The following is a 23,721-nucleotide window of genomic DNA, read 5'->3' on the forward strand; positions in this document are numbered from 1 at the left end:
ATGTGCAAAAACTTTTAATCGTTTAGTGAGTTTTGACAGAATAACGGAAGAAACAAGTTAATAAAAAACACGTTTTTTGACCATTTTTAACCGATTTTCATCGTTTTTTTATTTTTATCTATTTTTCTTTAATGGATACTGGAATAAAGTATATGGAGTAATGATAGACCATGACTACGACTATATGTGTGCGAAGTTTCAATCATTTTCGTAAACAAAATTTTGAGATAACGGTAAAATAAAATTTTAGAATTCAACAGGTTATAACTTTTGACCAAGAGCAGATAGAAATTTGATTATGAGCATCCTGATACAATTTCCTTTCATTTGGTATATCACACATAACGGTAGACTAACTACAAGCTACACAATGTTAAATCAAGAAACTTGCGAAAAACTTCAAAACACCAGTGGAGATCTGTTGCCCCCCGACCAGCCACCAGTGTGGGAAGTACCGTAATCTCAGTCTGGAAATTCGACATGGTTGACTTTAAAAAATTCTAACTTTTCTTGTACTCATCTTTGAAATTAGATTGATACCAGGCTTGTAAAAGAATGCAATCTTTTGTGAATGCAGTCATTGCCATTCAGTTACACAATTCCAACAAAAGATTGCATTCATTGACTTACACTTGAGACTTAGACTTCAAATTTTGCAATCACCAATCATTTTCCATGAAATGATTGCAATCTTTTTTTTCCCCAATCAATTGACTGCATTCAAATGATTGCAGTCTTTTGGGACTGCATGCAGTCTTTGCATTCTTTTTGCAATCTTTCCATTCCTTGGCAGTCTTTGCATTCCTTGGCAGTCTTTTGCATTCATTTGGATTCCTTGGCAGTCTTTTGTATTCATTTGCAGTCTTTTGCATTCATTTGCATTCTTTTGAATTCTTTTGCATTCTTTTGCATTCTTTTTGCATTCTTTTGAATTCTTTTGCATTCTTTTGCATTCTTTTTGCATTCTTTTGAATTCTTTTGCATTCTTTTGCATTCTTTTGAATTCTTTTGCATTCTTTTGCATTCTTTTGCATTCTTTTGAATTCTTTTGCATTCTTTTGCATTCTTTTGAATTCTTTTGCATTCTTTTGCATTCTTTTTGCATTCTTTTGCCACACCCACACCAAACGTATGGATTTCACAAAAATTTTAACATTTTTTTAGTTCAAGGATGAATTTGATAGTTTTAAGAATTAAGTTCAACTATAGTATCATTGTCTGTGCAGGAGTAATAGTACAGTCAAATACAGTGAAAAAGGGGTATGCCTCGGAATGAATTCTAATAATAATATTTTTTTTGCTTAATATCTTCGTTTTGGCATTCTATAACTTACCTCAAAAATCTCATGTTCGGAGGTCGTGATTTTTAAGGCCAAACCACAAAATTAAGATTTTGGAAATAAGCAATAATAGACAATGGTATTATTCAATGATGAAAAAAAAACTAAAATCCAGGAAATCTGACGTCTCTAAAAAAAAGTTTTAACTCTTTTTCATCTTTCAACCTATATTATCAAAACTCTTGCAAACTTACTACCAAAAAACCTTTAAAAATTATGGTAGAGTAACCAAATTTTGCATGAAGGCTTTTATATCCATTAATCATTAACAATCATAACAAAAACATATCTCTGAAATCATGTATCATATGTTTATATAATACCATTGTGGTTTGGCCTTAAAAATCACGACCTCCGAACATGAGATTTTTGAGGTAAGTTATAGAATGCCAAAACGAAGATATTAAGCAAAAAAAATATTATTATTAGAATTCATTCCGAGGCATACCCCTTTTTCACTGTATTTGACTGTACTATTACTCCTGTACAGACAATGATACTATAGTTGAACTTAATTCTTAAAATTATCAAATTCATCCTTGAACTAAAAAAATGTTAAAATTTTTGTGAAATCCATACGTTTGGTGTGGGTGTGGCAAAAGAATGCAAAAAGAATGCAAAAGAATGCAAAAGAATTCAAAAGAATGCAAAAGAATGCAAAAGAATGCAAAAGAATGCAAAAGAATGCAAAAGAATTCAAAAGAATGCAAAAAGAATGCAAAAGAATGCAAAAGAATTCAAAAGAATGCAAATGAATGCAAAAGACTGCAAATGAATGCAAAAGACTGCCAAGGAATGCAAATGAATGCAAAAGACTGCCAAGGAATGCAAAGACTGCCAAGGAATGGAAAGATTGCAAAAAGAATGCAAAGACTGCATGCAGTCCCAAAAGACTGCAATCATTTGAATGCAGTCAATTGATTGGAAAAAAAAAAAAAAGATTGCAATCATTTCATGGAAAATGATTGGTGATTGCAAAATTTTAAGTCTAAGTCTCAAATGTAAGTCAATGAATGCAATCTTTTGATTGAAGTCATTAAAGATTGCATTCAAAAAAGATTGCAATCTTTTACAACTCTGATTGATACGTCATATGAAAGGTGAAATAATAAGCTTTCATATGGTATATATTTTGTATAGGTTTTCAAACAAAAAAATTGATTCCATAGCGTGAGAACATAAAAATAAATGTTTTTTTTTGCTTTTTTTAATGGAATTTAATCGAGTTCACAAAATTCTAGCTCTTTTTGTAGATGTCTCATAGACCTGATCGATATATATATTTTGAGCTAAGACAATAAGCTTTGAGATGGTATAAAATTTTGTATAGGTTGTTTTAATTAATGACGTGAGAAGATAAAAATTCATGTTTTCCTTGCTTTTTTTTGATGAAAATGATTGTTTTTAATAAATTATTTTTATACTTTTTGCGCATTGTAAAAATGTAAAAATGGTTTTATTCTTTAGAAGAAATACTTGGCTTTTAAATTGCATTTTTTTTTTTGTAAGCTTTTAAAATAAAAAAAATTAATGTAATGAGAAAATAAAAAAGGTATGTTTTTTAGCTTTTTCTTGTAAATTATGATTGTTTGAAAAAAGTTAACGCTTCAATTGACTCATTTTAAACAAAAGCACACAACCTGTTTTCTGACGACGTTATCACGTAAAATCATCGTCTGTAAACCGGCTTTACAGACAACCTCTTTTTAAATGACAATTTCAATCGAAGCACTTTTGGGTCAAACTAATGACAGACCTTTAGTAGAATCAAAATTTGCGCAGATTTTGACACTACAATTTTATTTTTTGGCCATTACTACCATTTACTACTTCCTACGGATGGATAATTCAATTTATTTTTGTAAGGAAGCTTGCATGCTAGTATTATGAGACCCCTTTGAAAAAATCTTCAAACCTTTTAATTTTATTTTCAATCAATTCTTCTCCATTTATTAATTCAAATGATGGATAGAGCTTTAAGTAAAAACAATTACGTTTACATAAAAATGATTTATTTAAGAAGGGCTTATACAAAAAAATTTAACATTAGGTAAACAAAAAAGTAAGAAGCTGAATACATTTTTTTTTTTTTTCAAATACAGTTGGTTTTGTTTCTATGGCAGTGCTCAGATAAAAATGTATGATTCACACATTGATAATTTTTTTAACACAAAAAAACTTCTTTTTAACTTCTTTGAACTATGAAAATGAACATAATTAGTAAGTGTTCTACCGATTTCTACTAAAATTAAGCAGGTATTGTAAAACTTTCATCATTCACTCTCGAAACTAATTACAATTTCTTCATTCTAATCCTCATATAACAAAATATTTGTTCACCTAGCAAACAAACCACACATATAGCAAAACAACATCCAAGTAATATAAAAACTTCTTCAAAATGTTTCAAGGTCAGTGCAACTGGATGATGCTTCGTCTCCTCCAGAATTCCAATCAATCCTATTTCCTTAGCCTCATAAAGACTCATATCGCTCCATTTCAAATACAATCCCGCACTATCCACATTCAACGTAAATGATTTCAAAACCTCATAGAACGGTGAGTCCAATTGAATTGGAAATGACAAAAACATATTTGGTATACAAAAGTTTGGGGCAATTTTGAAAATCGGCTTCCATAACCTTGACTGCTGGTAGTTAATCAATTTCCATCGTTCTTCCTTCACAACATACGCAAAGTTTGCATCCAGAGTATTTAAGTGATTAGCCAAAAAATCAGGGTCAACAACACGAACATGCTGTTCCAGTAATGCCGGAAATAGCATATTCTTACCGAAATACGAATCCACTTGATAGTCGAGCAAAAGTATTTGCAGGCCAGTTGCGAAAATTTCTTCTGCCGTCTCCGGCTGCTGGCCATATATTGTCGTACTGAAAAGACTCGTTAATGTGCCTGCATACAAATTTGCAACAAAAAATCCAGTAAACACTAATAGCGAACTAGAGAGAATTCTCGTCCTTGGCGGTGGCATGGTCATATGACCAGGTTGGCCAATAATACCGGCAACTGTAGTTGCTAACGACTTGCCAAAGAGCAATTGCTTTGCACAGGTATAATTTGCAATCAACTCGATTGCCAGGAACGTTATAAATAGCCCAGAGATTACTCGCCATGTACTTTGGTCGAAGGCGTAAAATATGTAGTAACTGCGATCGATTTCCGGCACAACGGGCATTATTATGCACGCATTGGTGTGTGCAATGGGATAACTTCCTTCCGTTTCGTAGGGCAGCAAATAAGTGAATGGATGGATGCTGATGTCAATTATTTTGTCAGTTGTGAGTTGAATTACTTGCTTTTGATGCAAATGCATGGAACTGTTTGAAACACTTATGAGGAAGAAGGTGGCGTTGATGTGACGGATGAATTCTCGGTAAAGTCGTCCGGCACTGCCTGTGATATGAGTGTAATTGGTTTCTTCGTCGTATATCTGAAAATAAGAGGAGTAAATGTGAGCTTTGTGATATGAAAGGAGAAATCAGAAATAATATTGATTTATTTTTTGTTTTTGGAATAATAAAAAAACCATTAATTTTGTTTCCTCGAAGACAAAAATAATAATTTTTTTCAAAAAAGATTACGTTCAGCCTTTATAGACCAGATTTAATAGAGTTAAAACGGAAAAGGGGTGGGTGGGGCGATAAATTTGGGTGGGTGTATAAAACCGTGCTTTTTAGGATTTCTGTGAAAAGTAGACCTCCTATCGTTAATTACGAGAGTTGTAGATAGTAAAAAGATCTACAACTTCTACTCAAATATTTTTTGACTTGATAACGTCTTATAAATCGATGTACCATTGCAGCCAACACGAAAAAGTAACAAAATTTTCTCCCGTTCCACTTGAAATTTTTTGCAGCGCGTCAAAAATTTCAATTCAAAATTAAAAATAAACTATTAGAGATACAAACATTTTCTATAGCTAATTTGAAAGATAATAACCAAGAGTTGAATAAATTTGAAGGATTTTAAAAAATCCGACATTTTATAGGGTAAATAGGGGTAAAACAAAATTTAAAAAAGTAGTAGTTTTATCTTTTTTTTAAAGATAAATGAATGAAATTTTTACTGTAGATAGATAATAATCAGGACTATAATACAATCATTTTTTATTTCAATCAATTTTGTAGTCACAATTTTGAGATAACAGTAAAATAAAGTTCTTTTTTTCAACACGTTTTTTCTTTTGATCTAGAGCAGATACAAATTTAATTTAACTTTATTGAGCATGCTGATAATATTAGCTTTCATTTGATATATCACACATAACGGTACATTTACTACAAGCTACACAATGTTAAATTAAAAAACTTCAGAAATACCTCCAAACACCTGTGGAGATCTATTGATCATGACCAGCCATCAGTGTGGGAAGTACAGGTATTCTCAGTTTGAAATTTCGATATGGTTGGCTTTAAAAGATTCTAACTCTTTTTCTAGGCATAATAAAATTATGATTGAAGCGTCATATGAATGGTGAAATAATAAGCTTTCTCATGATTTAAAATAATATAGGTTGTGATAAAAAAAAATCGATTTAATGGCTTTAGGAGATAAAAAAAGATTGATATTTTTGCTTTTTTCGATGAAAACTGATTGGGTTCAAAAAATTCTAGCTCTTTTTGTAGAAGTCGCACAGAGATGCTCGATATAAATATTTTGAGGTGAAATAATAGGCTTTCAGATGGTATAAATTTAGTATAGGCTGTTATATAAAAAAACATGGATTTTTGGGTGATGGAAGTGATTTTTTTTTCACTTTTTTCATAAGATATGATTGTTTTTAATAAATCATAATACTTTTTGAGCAGTTTAAAAATTTAAAAAAAGTTTTATTCTTCAAAAGAATTATTAAGATTTTAATGGTAAAATTTTTTCTTGTAAGCTTTTCAAATAAAAAAATTTAATATAATGAGAAAAGAAAAAAAGGTATTTTTTTTAGTTTTTTCTTGTAAATTATGATTGTTTCAAATAAATAAAAGCTTCAATTGTCTCATTTTTAACCAAAGCGCACAACCTGTTTTATAAGGACGTTATCACGGAGAATAATCGTCCGACAACCACTTTTTTTATATAACATCAAATATATACCTATGCCTTTCAAAAATTAAAAAAATAATCGGTAACTTTTTGAGTGAAAAATAGGCTTATTACCATTAAATTCAAATCCAAAAATAAAGTTATTGCTAAAAGTATATTAAAAATGGGTAATAAACATAAAAAAGTAAGTTAAAATTAAAAAAAAACTGTATTTTTGCATTCTTCTCACTATTTTTAAGGTTCCCATTCCACTTTTTCGCTCACCCACCCCCTTTCCCAATTATTTGTTTGTGGGTTGTTTATTTTTACCTTTTCATATACAATTTATTCTAGATTTTCCCACCAAAAATTTTGAATAATTTTCAAAAAATCAATTTCAACACTGAATTTTCATAATTTCAACACAATTTTCTAATATGTGTATTTATTATTAATTTCTTCATTTTATTTTTAAAAATTTTTGAAGTTTCTTTTTGTACCTGTAAGAATTGGGATAAATAAGTTACTTAGGCCCAATTTATTCACTCTCCATTATATTTAAAGTCACCATTAACAATTTAAAATCTGTCAAATTGCATACAAATTTTAAATTTCATGGAGAGTGAATAAATTTGACCTTAGAGCCTTAAGGTCTATCTCTCAGTATATTTCGTTTGGATCATAACTTTTGGGACACACTGTGTATAAATTATGTACAATGTACATATATGTATTTTTGAGTTAGATTCATCTTAAAACCGAAATTTCGGTTGAGAAGGTTTGATTTTCTTCCACGGTAACACAAGAAACCGTAATTTGTTTCAAAACCAAACCGGTCACTGGGGTGTATGTGTAATATTTTTTTGTTTCAAGTTAGACAAAAATATTTTAGGCCCATTTGCTCATACTAGTCATAAATTCTCATCTTAGCTAGGTCGAACATAACTCTTGTGTTTTACTTAGTTTATTCTAAGTTGCTAAAAAATATTTATGTTAAACCTAGCAATGATTTACTTTCATGATATAAATCGCTGAGAACTTCAAATTCAAAAGTCAAATCAATAGAAACGTCAAATAATTTAAATAGATTTTGAGCAATTTAGCAATTAATATACAACAATATCGTTAAATTTTCAAGTTTGTGTCTTTATCTTGCGGAATAAAAGTGTAAAAAAGTATATTTGAGCCAAAAATAAGTGTTAATTGGTTAAACAAAAATTATTCGTGTGTGTGTGTAAATGTGCTGTTGTGTCAAAATTAGTCAATGAAATATGACAACAAAATAGTGCCTCATACAAAAAACTGTGGTGTAAATTGTACCATCTGTGGATGGTTTAAGTTAATGAATGTAAGTTTATTTTTATTAAATTGATAATAATTCATGTCCTTTGTACTACCGACATCAATTTTTGAGCGACATTCTTGCTTTTTTCATAAAATTAAAGTGCCTAGGTAGAACATAACAGCTTAAGTTCTACTATTTCTTCCCCCTAAGTTATGTTAAACTTAGAGGAATTTATGACACAGTTTGAAGTTCGTGCAAACCGTAATGTAGAACTTAAGGGTTTATGTTTCACATAAATATTTAAGACTCGTTTCAGCAAATGGGCCTTAGTGCTTAATAAAAAATTACTTTACTTAGTTATTTGTACAAAAACTAGGAACAACAAATTAAGTAACAGTGTCACACCCATTACAATGGAAATTGCCAATACCATAACTATCATGTTAACATAATATTATGTTAACATGATAGTTTCAGTTGGTATTGCCATGTCCAAAAAAGGATCCTCCCTACTAAATTTTTGTCTAATAGTTTCATCAGCATACACAATGTATATTATTACATCAGCTAAAGCCCTTTATCTTCTTCAAGAAACATAATTTTATTTACAAACAAAAAAAGGATGTATAAACTATAAATCTCTTACCAAAAGTTAAGTCGCAAATTAAAGTGCAAAGTCTTTCGAATTTGAGTAAATTTTCGAACTTAAACGGATCATCCCATTAAAGTTAGTATTAAGTTCAATAAAAATTTAAATATTAAATAAGAGATTCAGCCTTCCGAACCTCATTTCATTTCAAAGATCTCATACACATGTACTTGGTCATTCACATTGATATTTTTTTTTTATTAATTACCTTCATTACAAGTGGCTCATCAATAAAAATTGGTGAAGCAAACTTATTTCCTTTGATATTGGTAGCCTTATTCCAAAAGTATTCATCCACTCTGCCATCTGTTAAATTAATCATATGTATTCCATTCGGGAACGGATTATACGTATGCACTTGATTTCTTTTGCCATCTCCATTACTCCCACCATCAAATGTCACAATGACATTTAATAAATTATACTCCCAGCACCACAGAAAAAAACTCTCCAATTCCCATGCGGTGACAGATGATGCTTTTGAATTTGTCATAATGAAAATCATCTTCATGCCATGCAGCTTAGTCAAAGCTCTCTCAGATACATTTCGTATTTCATCCGTTATTTCGTTCATAACCACAAATCCCAAACTGTTTATATTTAAAGTGCTTCGCAAGCGTATCGAACTGGAAATGTCATCGTTGCAACAAATCAAAGGAACGTCAAAATAAACTTGCAATTCATGTTCCAAAGAATAACCGTCAATGTTTTTCAAAAATGCGAATTCATTGCGAAACACTGTGAATGTGTGAAAACTATCTGTTTCACTTAAAATTCTGGTTACATTTAATACAAAGTCAAAGCGATATGAGAGATTTCGATGAATAATCGAGACAAACACGCACACGATTATTTCTAGTGCTGGTTGCTTAAAGAGCATGTTGACAACTAATTAGAAGTCTCTGATATTTTTCAACAACTGCCAGTTTCAGTGACTCTGGTCAAATATTGAATATTTTATCACTTCTTTTTTTATTCTTATCGAGGACGTTCTATTTTCTATTTTCTGTTTTTTTTTCTATTTTTTTTCAACAAACAATTAAATTTTGTGTTTACATTCGGAATCAGAATTAATCCAATATTTAGAACTTGTTTGCGTGTAAACTTGGTCAACATGTCAACCAGCAAATAGATTTTTGAAACGAAATGTTCAACACCATTGAAATTAAAGACATTAACAGCTGTCTGGGAGTCACTTCGATAAGTCATGTCCTAACTTTGATTTTGGATAAGTTTATATACAAATCCTTACAATAACTAATTGGTAACTTTAAATGTAATGTGTCAAATCCAGTATAAAAGGACTCTTCCTTCTCAAGAATGAATGAATGAATGCATTTCGTAAGAATATTAGATGAGTGACAGTTTTTATTCGGTTTTCAGTAATTTGAATATTTTTTCGTTCTGCCTTAAAAAAACTTTCAGTATAAAAGTTTTTTAATTGTAATATAAAATATTTAAGGCACAAAAGAACGTGTCCCGAATGTGTCCCGAACGTGTCCCGAACTTGTCCCCAATGTTTCGAGGCAACTATACAACGAGTAATGTTTCGAGTTGTTAAAGCAATTACCACATTGTATTGATGACAAAGTGTTTTTTGCCTAAACAACCTTGTTTTACGTCGAGACAATTTATTTAACGTGTATGCAATGAAAAGAATACCACACAAAAAAAAAATGGGAAACACCACACATTCTTAACGAAAAATTCAATACAAAATCCTCCCGGGTATAAAACAAAAAACAAGCATAACTTCGGCATACTTTTTGAAACTTTATAAAGAGAAAGAAAGAGAGAGAGACCAAAATGCCAACCTTAGCAGGCCATAAATTTGCCAACATCTAGACAACATCGATTTGATAATCCATTGAGTTTGGGGTAATAAATCAAGAATATCTTCTTCCGGACAAGCCGCCATTTTTGTGTGCAAAGCAACAAAACGCATTTCATACGGCGAGAAACGAGAGAGAGAGTATGTATTTGAACAATGTCCTGCTTTAGGCGAAAATTGATAAGAACGACAAGAACAACGATGACGACGTATCCTTAGAATCGTGCTTACTATAAAGAAAAATGACTAAAAATATCCTTGTTTCTGCAGTTTTTTTTTTTTTTGTGTACTGGAGTAAGCAAAGGGATGGATCGACATAAAAAGTAATATTCATATCTCTGTTTAGTTCGTGTATTTAGATATAATTCATCATCAAAACGATTCAATGCGAACAATTTCCTTGCGCCATCTTGACACTTGGAAGCATTTGCTCGGGCAGATGGCATGAAGCTGTTTACTATAAGAATAGTTGAATTTATGTTTGTTTTCTAAAACAATATAGTGCTATACCTCGGATTATTTCAGATGTGAAAGATAATGGAAGACATGGCAGCATTTTGGAAGCTTCGTTTTGCAACTCTTGTTGCACGTCACCGTCACGTGTAGAAGGTGATGTTCTTGTAACTCTTTCAAGCGTGTTTGCAATTATAAGAGTTTTCGTTACGAGAATGTAACTGACTAATTTATTTACTCTAACGAGCATCAATCCAGCATTCAACCATTTCTGATGCTTCATGACTCTGTTCCTTTGTATTAAGAGAAGAAGGTAACAAATTTCTTGTATGACATGTGACGTACCATCATGTAAACATTTCCTTTAGGTATGGTTTCTATTAGGTACCTATACTTCTAATAATTGCAAAATTACACAATGATTTTGAGTATGAGAGCTTATGAATGTAGGAGTATTAATATCCAGTGTAAACCAATTAGTAAGCGTATATTTAAACACATGCAGCCTTGAAATCTATTAAGAGGTAGTCTAGTAAGTATTGATTTTAAGGAAAGAGGGGGATATTTTGTCAATAATAAATTGTCAATGAACGATGATTAACTTTTAAGGTTACACTGTTTAAAAAAAAAAAATCCTGTGTTGAATTCACACGTGGTAGAAGTGAAACCTTAAAAAATCATTTTTCTTGCAAAAAAAAAAAACTGCACCTACTTAAATTTTTGCAATGCGCAATAAGTATAAAAATAATTTATTCAAAACAACCATTTTCAAAAAACCAATATTTTTTTGCTAACATCATTAAATCCATTTTTTTATGACAACTTAAAATAAATTTTATATGATCTGAAAGCTTATTATTTCACCTTTTATATGACACTTCAATCATATTTCTACGATTCCTACAAAAAAAGTAAGAATTTTTCAAAGCCAACCATGTAGAAATTTCAAACTGAGATTACGGTACTTCATACACTGGTGACAACAAATCTCTACAGGTGTTTTGTGGTAATTTTGAAATTTTTCAAATTAAGATTGTGTTTCTTCTAGAGCACGTATCGCTATGTGTGATATATCAAATGAAAGGTGATATTATTATTATGCGTATTAAAGTTAATTCAAATTTTTATGTGCTTTAGATCAAAAGATATAACGTGTTTAGAAAAAGATCGTCTTTTCACCGTTATCTCAAGATTTTGATTATGAAATTAATTAAAACTATACAACTATAGTTTATTCTATTACAAATCTACAGTATAAATTTCATTTATCTATCTTTTAAAACAAAAAAGTTATAATCAATTGATTGTTCCTGTCATCGTGTTTCAAATCACTACTATACTAAAGAAGTTTTTACTTCAAAAACGCACAGTTTTTAGGCATTTTTAGAAACCTTATAGTAGGTTTTAACGTGTATACTTGAGTTCTTAGACTTTATACACGAATCATTTGCTTTCTGCGACTATTTACAGAATTAACTGTCTCTTCGATAAAACACCCTTTACCCAAAATTATTTAATGAAAACTTTTTATTCTTGTTTTTTATCCCAAATGTTACGTTTTTACAAAAGTTTTTAGGGTGGTCCATCATTTTTTTTTTTTGACGTGATAACGTCTTATAAATCGATGAACTATGGCAGCTACCACGAAAAAGTGACGCTATTTTTTCCCGCTCCATAATTATATATATATATATAAATTATACAAAAATCTTCTATAGCTTATTTGAAAGATATTGGGCACGTTCAGGAAATATTAGGGACTAGATATTTAGGCAACGTCATTTTCTGAACAGAAATTTGAGTAAATTGACTAAATTAGTTTGGATGTGATGCTATTGTCAAACTTCGAAATTTATTTCAGAATTTTACCGGTCGCATGGGTAAGACACCAAATTTCACTTAACTGTAATGAATAAATAAAATTAATTATAACCGATAATGCACTTTTTAGTTGTTTTTCACACAAATAAATTTAATTTTGCTAAATTAATTCTTTAATTAAAAACAATCTGCTGTCATGTTGACAAAAAAAACTTTCCTAAATTTTTAGGGAAAATTTTCTTGCCTAACTTTCCAGTCAGCTTTCCAACAAAATTACCTAAATTGGAAGGTTTTTTTTTGACAGCTGACCAATCAGAGACCGAGAAATTAAATAAATATTTAGTCCCTAACGTTTCTGAACCTGCCCATTAACCTAAAGTTGAATACACATGAAGGAATTTTAAAAATTTCGTCATTTAATAGGGTAAATAGGGGTAAAACAAAATTTCAAAAAATTGGCTATTTTTTTAACGCGACGTTGTAGAAAGTTGAATTTTTTTAATCGATAGATAAATTTATTCTAAGGCTGACAATAGTATTGAAAAAATTCTAAAAAACAATTCAAGACCAAGTTATAAATGGTTTTTTAAAACTAAAACAGACCTTAAGTCTCTGCGTTTCGAAATATGAATTTTTGAAAAACACCTACTTTTTTCGGGGTATTTTTGGGTGAGTTTTTATTTTTTTAAATTTTTCGTAGGGTTTAAAAAATCTCAAACTTATAGAACCTGTAGTCTATAGCCGTGTGCATGCATGCGCAAGAAGTTGGTATTTTAAAATGATTGTTGACCGAATAACAGGAAAAACAATTTTTTTTGTCCCAAGTTTATTGACCGTTTTTTATTTTTATCTTTTTTTCTTCAACAGATAAATGAATGAAATTTTTACTTTAGATATAGAATGGGCAGGACTATATCTGTGCAAAATTTCAATCAACTTTGTAGTCATTATTTTGAGATAAAGGTAAAATAAAGTTCTATTTTTCAACACGTTCTTTGTTAAGATCTAGAGCAGATAAAAATTTAACTTTATTGAGCATGCTCATAATATTACCTTTCATTTGATATATCACACATAACGGTATATTTACGACAAGCTACACAATGTTAAATTATAAAACTTCAGAAATACCTCAAAACACCTGTGGAGCTCTATTGACCAGCCACCAGTGTGTTAAGTACCGTATTCTCAGTTTGAAATTTCGATATGGTTGGCTTTAAAAAGTTCTAGCTCTTTTTGTAGGCATCATAAAAATATGATTGAAGCGTCATATTAATAATTTCGAAAATCCGAAATAAAAAAACCCAAAATCCGGAAAACCCAAAATCTGAAATACGATCCCGAAATCCGATTTTTTATTTTTTTTTTCTGTTTTACTTAAGAGATTTTGGTCTTTCTGGATTTCGGGTTTTGCGGATTTTTTGCTTTCAAGATTGTGGATCTTCGGGATTTTGGATTTTCAGGACTTTGGGTTTTCGGGATTCTCAGAATTTTGGTTTTTCTGGATTCTGGATTTTCGGAATTTTGGGTTTTTTGCCTTTCTGGATTCGGAATTTCGGGATTATGTCCGTCTCTAAAAAATTATTAATTTATTAATTTATAGCAAAATATTTGATCCCTATACAGATCTTCACTCTATTATCAATAGAAATAGAAATTTTTCAAAAAGGGTGAAAAGGTGTAAAATGGGTAATGGAAATCTTATTTTCCAAAACAACCTTTTGACCTTAATATCTCACTAAGTCCAATTAAATTTCATCAAAGTATCTTTTCACATTCCCATTATTTGACTTTCTACAAAATAAAAAAGAAAAAATTCCTTTGTTTGCTAATGCAAATGTCCATCAAGAGAAACTTTTTTCAAGCATGAAAGGAGTAAAAGCAAGGGCATCTTCAGCATATTCCAGCACAAAAGCTCTTAAATAGATCCTCTTCCTCTTGAATCATCTCTCTATATAAATGTACCTATATCTACCTTAACACACTCCATCTCTGTCTCTTTTTCTTTGTCTCCTGTTGCATTATGAAACACTTGTTATGCCACCAAAAGCAAATTCCAAAAAGTAGGGTACTTTGCCTTTTTGCATATCTTGAAAAACCATTTTCCTCTCTTTTTTTATTCTTACACAAACCTAAGGAGCTGCCAGCAGATATACTACTCGTATATATATTCTATATAAAGCTGAATGCAATTTTGGTTTATCCTTTAGAAGAATACTATGTTGTGTGACATAAGCTAATCCATATACACGATAGAGTCGAAAGAGATATACCTGAGGCATTAACGATAACTAAAAGACGATAGAGCTTCAACTTGAGTGTGTGAAAATGGAAATTCTTCGTCCTGCAAAAGGATAACACCTAAGATTTTGTCTTTGCGGTGGCAGGATTGGACTGCTGCTGTTTTTAGTTGAGTTGAGTTGAGATGAGTTGACACACATAAGAATTCCATTATCATCATCATTTTACCATCTTCATCATTGTCATCGTCATCGTGTGTCGGTCTTCAGAATCTAAGGAGCCTTATTGTGTTGTTTGAGTCATTTCTTTTTGTGAATGTCTCCAGTTAAGTCTGATGCAAGGACAATCCTTTTGGTGTGTGGTGTTGTCCTTGAGAGAAAACTATACAAAAGTGTTTATCAAAATAGTTTTATCTCTCAAAAATGTAGTACTCGCAAAGAAGAGACTCTTGGTTCAAATTCTTTTACGTGATGCTATCAAATGCATATCTTATTCTCAAAGGATCTTAATTGTTAGGAAACCAATTTGTTTCTTTTCTTTTATGCCTTTTGAGCAAAACACTCGAGAATCCACAAATTGCATAATTTTTTTTTTATTTTTGAGAAAATACAAAACAAAACAAAAAGTTTTTTTCAAGTTTTTATGTGTAGTGAACACAATTCAATAAATTGCTTGTTACATGAAATATATTTTTTTTTTTACTTTGAGCATTTTAAATTGAAAACAAATATAAAGCTTACTATTGTGTCGAATGCACTTGCTTTTATTTTTGCTACACAGAGAAAAATAGACCACATAAAATAGAACAAAAACAATAAGATTTCTCTATGGTTTTCATCCAAGAAGGAAACCTTATTAAAACAATCGGGTTTTCCTTATTGTTTTAAAATATGCAAAAAAATAAAAAAAAAGATGACCAGGCTGGGAATCGAACTGGAGACTTCAAATCTTTAGTCGCCCACCTTACCACCTGAACCAACCTGCCATGAAAATATTGATCGCGATTTTTGTTCTAGTGCTAAGTTGCAAAAAAAATCAACTTTTCAGTCAAATTTTAATAAGATTTTCTCTATAAAAATAATAAGAAATCTCCTTAAAAAAACCTTATTAATCGTTGATTTTAATAAGATTTCCTTATGAAATGTATGGACGGTAAAACAATATGGCAATCTGTTAGTTTTTAGCGGGTCATATTTTTCTCTGTGTAATAATAAGACTAACTAATATGAAAGCTACTACATCCATAACGATAACAATGAATTATTTGTCGGTTTTTACGTGTTCAATTTTATTTATTAATTAAGACTAACTTATCCACAAATAATGGTGAAAGGCTCTAAAGAGAAAAAAGGAAAGGACACGGCTTCTAGAAGGGAAAAAGTGAGTTCAATCAGTTCAAAAACTAAAACCTGTTCAAAAACTAAAACAGATTGCCATTCTAAGAGGTTTTACATAGCTTATAACCAGCGAACAAATAAGACGCTTCTCAAGATACCTCATTTTCAAAGTTATGATAAGTAGTTTAGAAGTTATATGGGAACATATGAAAAAATACCCTTAAACAATCTGTTTGGATGCCGATAACTCAGCAATCAGACCTCCAAAAAACTTTTAGTTTTCAGCTATGAATAGAGCTTAAAGAGACCTTTCTTTTGATATCTCACTCGCTGAGTTTGGAGAAAATTTTTGAAAATGCAATTTTTTTCGGCAAGGGGTTAACCTTGATTTTTTTCTCGAAAAATCCGAAAAAAAAATTATAATTTTTTTTAACATAAATGCATAGCCCTTTTCACTGTGTACTTTTATCTGTAAACCAAAACTTGTTTCAAAACTTTGGTCAGTAGATAAATGCCTCCGAATTTATGAAAATTAATGTTTGGATGCCAATAACTCAGCAATCAGACCTCGGAGAAACTTTTGGTCTTCAGCTATGAATAGAGCTTAAAGAGACCTTTCTTTTGATATCTCACTCACTCGTTAGTTTGGAGACAATTTTTAAAAATGCAATTTTTTTCGGCAAGGGGTTAACCTTGATTTTTTCTCAAAAAATCCGAAAAAAAATTATAATTTTTTTTAACATAAATCCATAGCCGTGTTCACTGTCAACTCATATCTGTAAACCAAAACTCTTTTCGAAATTTTTTTTACCACAGATATTTGGCTCCGAATGTAAGAAAAATGACGGATGCATTACACGTCTTTAAATCTTCTGTAATTTTTACTTGCGATATAGGTACTATATATCAAGTTATGTATTCGTAGAAAAAAAAAAAAGTTGAGATAACATTTTTCCATGACATTACGATGGTAGAGAATGCCAAAAAAGTGGGTCCCGGAAGTCCGTCTGTCTGTCTGTCTGTCTGTCTGTCAGTCTGTCAGTCTGTCAGTCTGTCTGTATAAGGAGCTACAGCCTAAACGGATGGACCGATTGACTTCAAATTTGGTATGTAGCGTTATTTGGCTACTCTCTAGAGGGGTTTTCGGAATTAATTTTTTTGGACCAAAAATAACGGTACTTGTCATATAACGATTTTAGTAAAGTTGAAATTGCTCAAAAACGGCTCCAAGGTCTATCTTCTAATGAAAAAAATTTTTTTTTGAAAATCATTATTAACGGTACCTGCCATAGAACCGTTTTTTTTTCAAATCCGATTATCTCCGAAACTGCTGATTCGATTTCAACGAAACTTTTTGTGAAAAAGTATTTATATAATTTAAATATAAGCCAAAAATAAAATTTAAAAAAAAATAATTTTTTGATTTTTAAAAAAATTTTGAAAATTTTTTTTTGAAAAATCAAATTTTCGAAAACGGGACATTGAATTTTTTTAAAATTTTGTTTTTAGATGTTGAGTAGTTATTTCTACAAAGTGGCATACCAATTTTATTTTTAAACTTTTTTTCCAAAAAATTATTTATAAAAAATTAGTTTTTTAAAAAACGGCTCTAACGATTTTGAAAATTTTTTTTTCTAAAAATGCACCCTAATATATCAAACAAAACTGCATACTTGTTTTGTGGGGCGATTTGATTTCAGATATTGTTTTATTTTTTTGAAAAATTAATTCAATTTTTTTTTTTTATATACCTACATTTCCCAAGTTTCTATATAAAAAGTCTTAAAAATTTAAGCAACTTCAACTCTAAGAGCAAGTTCGTGCGACCCAGTCGTGCATTTTATTTTTTTTCGCATCAGTTTAATATCGATATTGTTTTCGATTATCGTATACTACAACATTGAAAATGTTTCTATTCATGAGGAGAGACGGTGAAATTATTATATACCCTCTCAGAAGTATATAGCGTATCGCATTTACGAGATAACAATATCTTGAATCTGAAATGCAACCCCCCCAAATCGAAGGATGATTGTTAGTTTTACTGTGTGGTTATTGAAAAATGTATACACTTCAATGAGTTTATTGAAATAAAAAAAAAAAAAAAATATTAAAAAATAAAAGAAAACTAACAAAAAATACAAAGATGAGAGAAAAATAATGCAATCAATATAGTTTGTTGCAAAAGTGTATTTGGATTTTATACTTTTTTTTTTGTTAGAAGTATCCATTTGGAAATATGGACAAAACTCTGAACTCCTATTACATTTGCTTGAAATAATTCATAGAAGGATATTAGACTTTTAAAAGTTTGACTTTGATTTTTGATAGTTTACTTTTTGTATCTAGTATAGTTATTTGTTTCGTGGAATGATGTTTTAACTTCAAATGACGGATGGGTACACTTAGGGAAACGGAATATTTTGAAATATTTTATTTTGTGTTTTCCTTAATTTACCTCCTCAAATATGTTTCCATATACTTATATTAACATTATAAACTTTCCTTGAACGTTAAACTTTTTGTCACGCTTACACACTCTTCCCCCCAAAAAAATAGCCCCAAAAACTTTGCAAAACTTTAAAGTTTAATTCAAAAATCCATCTTGACAATATTTCCAACGCACCCAAAACTCATTATGTAATTTTTTAAAAAAACTTTGCCTACCTTCACCGCAATTACTCATTCCTAATCGGAGTGCACTTTTATTAACCCACTCCGCACTGATGTATTCAAGACCCACAGTCTACTTACATTAATATTCCCCAAACGTTTCTTTTCTTCTTTCAATTCACACTCACAGCACACACAGAGAAAATTTGTCGTATGGTGTCAGAACAGTACATAGTAGCTGTTGCATTTCCTTGCAAACTGCATCCATTAACATTGTCCTTATCGTGCATGCAAGAGTAGTGTGCAAGTCGCATTATCCACACCGCTAAATGCGAACAGTTGATGGCGGAATTAAGAATTGTTTCTTGTTTATCTTTCTGCTAAGACTTTCTCTCAAACCCTTCGTCGTAACCTTCTACTACTTCCATCCATCCAACCAACACCATTTTTTCCATTTCCACCTTAATTGCATTTGGTATTTGGTGTGTGTGTGTGTGTGTGGTGTGCACAGTGCACCTTCTGTTGCGTGCTCCAATTTTCTAATTAATAAAAGGGGATGTCCTTTGTTTTATTTTCTCGCTCTTAATCCCTTGCGTCTTTCCTCTTCTTCAACAACGTCTTGAAGTATAGGATTCTGCACTTGATTTTGCTTTTTATGCGTCACGGACTAAGCGTTCCACATAAATAAAATAGAATTTATGTATTTCTCCGCAGAAAATGGAGGGATTTTTTTTTTTTGGTTTATATTTTGCATCCACAAGCAATTTGAATCTGCGACAGCAGTTGCTTACACTCATTTCGATGCATATAAATGTGTCGTTTAAGTTATTTAGAGACACTACATGATTACTAGATTTATTTTGAAATTACCCTATGAAGTTGGTTTTGGCAGTGGCACCAACAATACTTGCATGTCCCTTAAAGTATGTCCGTTGGGGAATGATCAATGGGGCATGACCAATAATGGGGCAATGCCCAATGAAAGTCTGTATGCCTGCATGTAAGCATGCATGTCTAAATGTCCGCATCACCACGTGGCTGCATTCCCGCATGCCTGCATGTCAGCAAGTCTGGAAGTCCGCATGACTGCATACCTGTATTTTTGCATATGGATGCCCGCATGACCACATAGCTGCATTCCCGCATTACTGCATGTCCTCATGTACGCATGTTGGCAAGTCTGCATGTCCCCATGTCTGGATGCCTGGATGTCTAGATGTCCGCATAAGGGAGATGCGCATGTGGCATGTGTCCAATGTCCAAATGTCTGCATACCTGCATGTTAGCATGTCTATACATATATTTGCATTTCCACATACACACTATGTATACGTTTCCGAATGCCTGAATTTCGGCATATCTCCATTGCCGCAAGTCTGCATCTCGGCATGTCTACATGTCCGTCCACATGTCAGGATATTACATGTGAACTATTAGAAGGCTTATAATAACAAATAAATGTAAGGCTTCCTTCAAAATTTTAAGCAAGATTACCTTGCTTGACATCAAAAAAAAAGTTGTGAACATTTGAAAACATAGGGTAAATGGTAATTATTTGAATTTGCTTGCTTAAGTTACCAAACTAAAGTTTTTATGCAAAATGTTCCCCATTCACCTTGAAGAAATTAAAATAGGAATATAAATTGCATTCAACAGTGTCATGGATGTATTTTTTTCTTATATATATTTTCTCCATTTTTTGTTAAATGGAAATATCTTTAAAATCTTTCACCATTTTTTAATACAGTTAGGAATGTACCTACCTATTCTGAAGATAGAAAGAGGAAATACTTTATAAGCTAAGTTTAAGACGGTAAAAAAAAAAGTAAAAAGAAGATGCAATCTAGCTTAAGGTGGTTTTATAACTTTGCATTTAATTTATAGCTTTGTTTTGTGCTACCATCAGTTTTCTCTTTCATTCTTCTATTCCTTGTCTCTCTTCTGTCTTGATTTTTTTTAAGGACATCTTTTCAGGTGTTTTATATCCTTGCATATTGTTCTTCATGTGGGTTAAGTCACATTAGCGTGTGTGGGAGAGAGTAAATAATGTTGAGGTGAATCTCAGATAGATGCAAATATAGAGAGGGTATAAATGTATATTCTTAAAGCAATATGAAAAGATGCAAGAGATACAAGACGATGATTTCCAGTAAACAATCAGGTTGAAACAATGAATAGTTAAGAGAAAAAAAAATAAGTTAAAACCATCTATTTGAGTTTAAGTGATAAGATTTGTTGTGGGGGATTTCAGGGATATACTGCACTTAATTTTAGTGAAGTATTTGAAAGCTCAAGGACTGATGATGAAAAAGTGCAAAGGAAGAGTTTGGTAAAATTAATTTACATTGTTTTAAGGAAAAAGTGTTTTTTTTTTTTATTATTTAGTAAATAGTTCTATGATGATGAAAATATGAGTTTAGCTTTTGGTGGTCTTGGGTTCATGGGAAAAAAGATAAGCTCCCTAAAATACTGCTACTGATTGTAGATCGGTCATTTCACTTTAACGCAACATCTAAAGCTCCACAGAGGAGTCGCCTAGGACCAATTACATTTGTTATAGCAACAAATTACCAAAACAGCAGGTAAGGTAAGGTTACGTTACGTTACGATGCGCCACGTTACGTTACATTACGTTACGTTACGTTATCTTAGTTAACGTTAAAGAGGGTTATTATTTTCGTATACCTACATTCAAATTATTATTCAATGTGTCATTTACCTTTAAAACACCACAAATGCAAAAACAAACAATAATTTTACTAATAGCTTCCTTTAATATATTTTATTGACAAAAGTAAAGCATTCTAAAAATTATATTGGATGCTTTTAAATATGCAAAAAAAAAAAACTTTAAAAAAACTGTTTAAAAAACCATATCTTTGCAGAAAACATTAAATAATTTTAAATGCAAAGAATCAACATTTCTCATTACCTATTCAATTTCTTAACTTCTCTCGAATTTATCTTTAAAATTTTAAATCTTCCAATTTCCGCCAAAAATACCGCAAATGACAATACAAGACCAATGCCAAGTGTAGCCCAGCCCACACCTAAATAATCAATTGTCAAAGATCGAAATAAATCATCACTTTCAGTACGAAATATTTGCAAATACTTTGACGCTACAGCTTGATTAAAAGTATCTTCTTCCCATTTCTTATACAATCCCACATCGTACAATTGCAATAAAATTTTATCAAAATTCATTCGAAATGGCGAATCCTTTTGCATTAAAAATATCAAAAAATATGAACCCAATGTATTCTTAGCAACATACATCCTCTTCTTTTCCAAGTACTTTTGTTGACCTAAAAAAAATCGCGCACGATCTGAAGTAAAGACAAATCCAAAAGTTCGATTCAGACTCTTTCGATATTCATTAATAAAATCGATATTTTGAACATAAAAAATACTATCGTAACGTTTTTTGTATCCAGCAGTATGCATTACCGAATCGACTTCATAAAATATCGACACAATTTTGTACCCACTTTGAAGTAAATCCTCCAAAGTGTCAATTTGTTTATCCTGAACAGATGTAGTTAGAAATGCTGACAAAAAAGCTGCATAAATATTTGTCAACATCAATCCGTAAATAAAAACTTGCATTTCGAAAATTAACGTCCGCAGATTACATGACAAATCCGTCGAAGAAAGATAGAGGAATTCAGCAAAAATCCGTGTAAATGCTGGACCGTATTCATTCAAATTCTGACAGTACCATCTTGTCAAATAACTCGCTATCGAGATGTACATAAAACTGACTGCAAGACAAACCCAAACTTCAAAGTCAAACGGCAGGATCAAATAGCGATATGAAGGAATCTCTCCGACATAAGGAACAACAACTAACCACTCAATTTGAGCAACTGGATAACTGAAACCGATATTGTTTGGCGAAAAAGATGTATAAGAATGCATCAAAATATCACATACACCTTGTCTAACCAAGGCTAAGCCACGAACTATGTCAAAACCTTTTTGTTCTTTTCCGTCGAAATGTTTAACAAAAGTCGCATTGTGTCGCTTGACAAAGTACTTAAACAATTGAGCATTGGTTCCGGTTATTTTTTCGTTTCCTTCTTTGTCCTTATAGATGAAAACTCTAGACCCGTCTTGTTGGATTGGTGTACGAAATACATAGCCTTTTAAGTCATACATTCGATCAGGATAATATTCTGTGATTGGCTTTGAGGTGATATTTTCAATACTAACTTCAGGATATGGTTGATATGATAGAATTTGATCATCAAACATTACAATAATATTGACAATGCCCAGTTTTCGACAAGTTTGAAAAAAGCCTTTAAAAGATTCAGTAGTTTCGGGAGGATTCTCAAGAACAACAAGTATTTTTGATGTGCGTATTTGGCGAAGAGTTTCGTTTAGAATCAAGATCATATTTTCGTTCTCGATGTTATCCATGAAAACTAATACCGATGACCAGAGGCCTAGAATAGTTCCCAAAGTTTGATTGCTTTTGTAGTCGTCGCCTATCAGGACCACAGGAACAATGGTGCTTTCATGTCGTATAAGATCCTCGTATTCATTCAGATTGGCAACGAAATTCTTATGCGAAAAAATCGCCATTGAACGGATTTCTTCACTTTGTCGAATTTGTTCAGATAATTCAATTATTGTTGAGAAATTAACGCAATTAGCAACTTGCCAAGTGTAAAATCCAAAAAGTTGACAAAAAAACACTTTGTGAAGGATCTGTTGCATTTTTTTTTTCTTCTTCTCTTCTTTCTTTTCAGCTCTGACAACTTGCAACTGCAATCATTGGCAGATTTGACTGATAACTTATAGTTTTTGAAATCACAGTAATTGTTGGAATTTATGAGTACCTTTAAAGGTATTTTATTTTTTGTAAGATAATTTTCAAGGAATTGCTGAATGTTGTTTCAGCTGCAAGCGATAACAGCTGCAAGGAATAAAAGAAAAAAACATTAACCACATCATGAGTCGGGGTCATTTTGATACTCGTATGTTTACATTTCAATTTTGTTTGATTGAACTCTAGTGAAAGGTAATTTGCCAGCAGAATTTTTAAGTAGAACAACTTGTGGCATTGATTGATTTTTATTTGTTGGGCATTCACTTGTCGATTTATA

General features: G+C 31.2%; 2 protein-coding genes across 2 annotated transcripts; both read right to left on the reverse strand.

Moving 5' to 3' along the window:
* Positions 1 to 3,447: 3,447 nt before the first annotated feature.
* On the reverse strand, positions 3,448 to 9,247 carry LOC129918707 (uncharacterized). The gene is made up of 2 exons (XM_055999406.1): positions 8,520 to 9,247; positions 3,448 to 4,791 (listed from the first exon to the last, which is right to left on the reverse strand). Exons 1-2 carry the CDS (start codon positions 9,189 to 9,191, stop codon positions 3,634 to 3,636), a joined length of 1,830 nt encoding a protein of 609 aa, XP_055855381.1. The 5' UTR covers positions 9,192 to 9,247; the 3' UTR covers positions 3,448 to 3,633.
* Positions 9,248 to 21,535: 12,288 nt separating this feature from the next.
* Positions 21,536 to 23,197, reverse strand: LOC129919196 (uncharacterized). The gene has a single exon (XM_056000046.1). It carries the CDS (start codon positions 23,195 to 23,197, stop codon positions 21,536 to 21,538), a length of 1,662 nt encoding a protein of 553 aa, XP_055856021.1.
* Positions 23,198 to 23,721: the final 524 nt, after the last annotated feature.

The sequence above is a fragment of the Episyrphus balteatus genome, chromosome 4, assembly GCF_945859705.1.
Source record: "Episyrphus balteatus chromosome 4, idEpiBalt1.1, whole genome shotgun sequence".
Classification (NCBI taxonomy): Eukaryota; Metazoa; Arthropoda; class Insecta; order Diptera; family Syrphidae; genus Episyrphus; species Episyrphus balteatus.

Bases quoted from the DNA above. Each gene is read 5' to 3' on its own strand.
- LOC129918707 (XM_055999406.1), bottom strand. From the start codon at position 9,191: ATGCTCTTTAAGCAACCAGCACTAGAAATAATCGTGTGCGTGTTTGTC. The intron at 4,792-8,519 runs GTAATTAATAAA...TCTTATTTTCAG, and splicing joins ATGAGCCACTTGTAATGAAG to ATATACGACGAAGAAACCAA.
- LOC129919196 (XM_056000046.1), bottom strand. From the start codon at position 23,197: ATGGCGATTTTTTCGCATAAGAATTTCGTTGCCAATCTGAATGAATAC.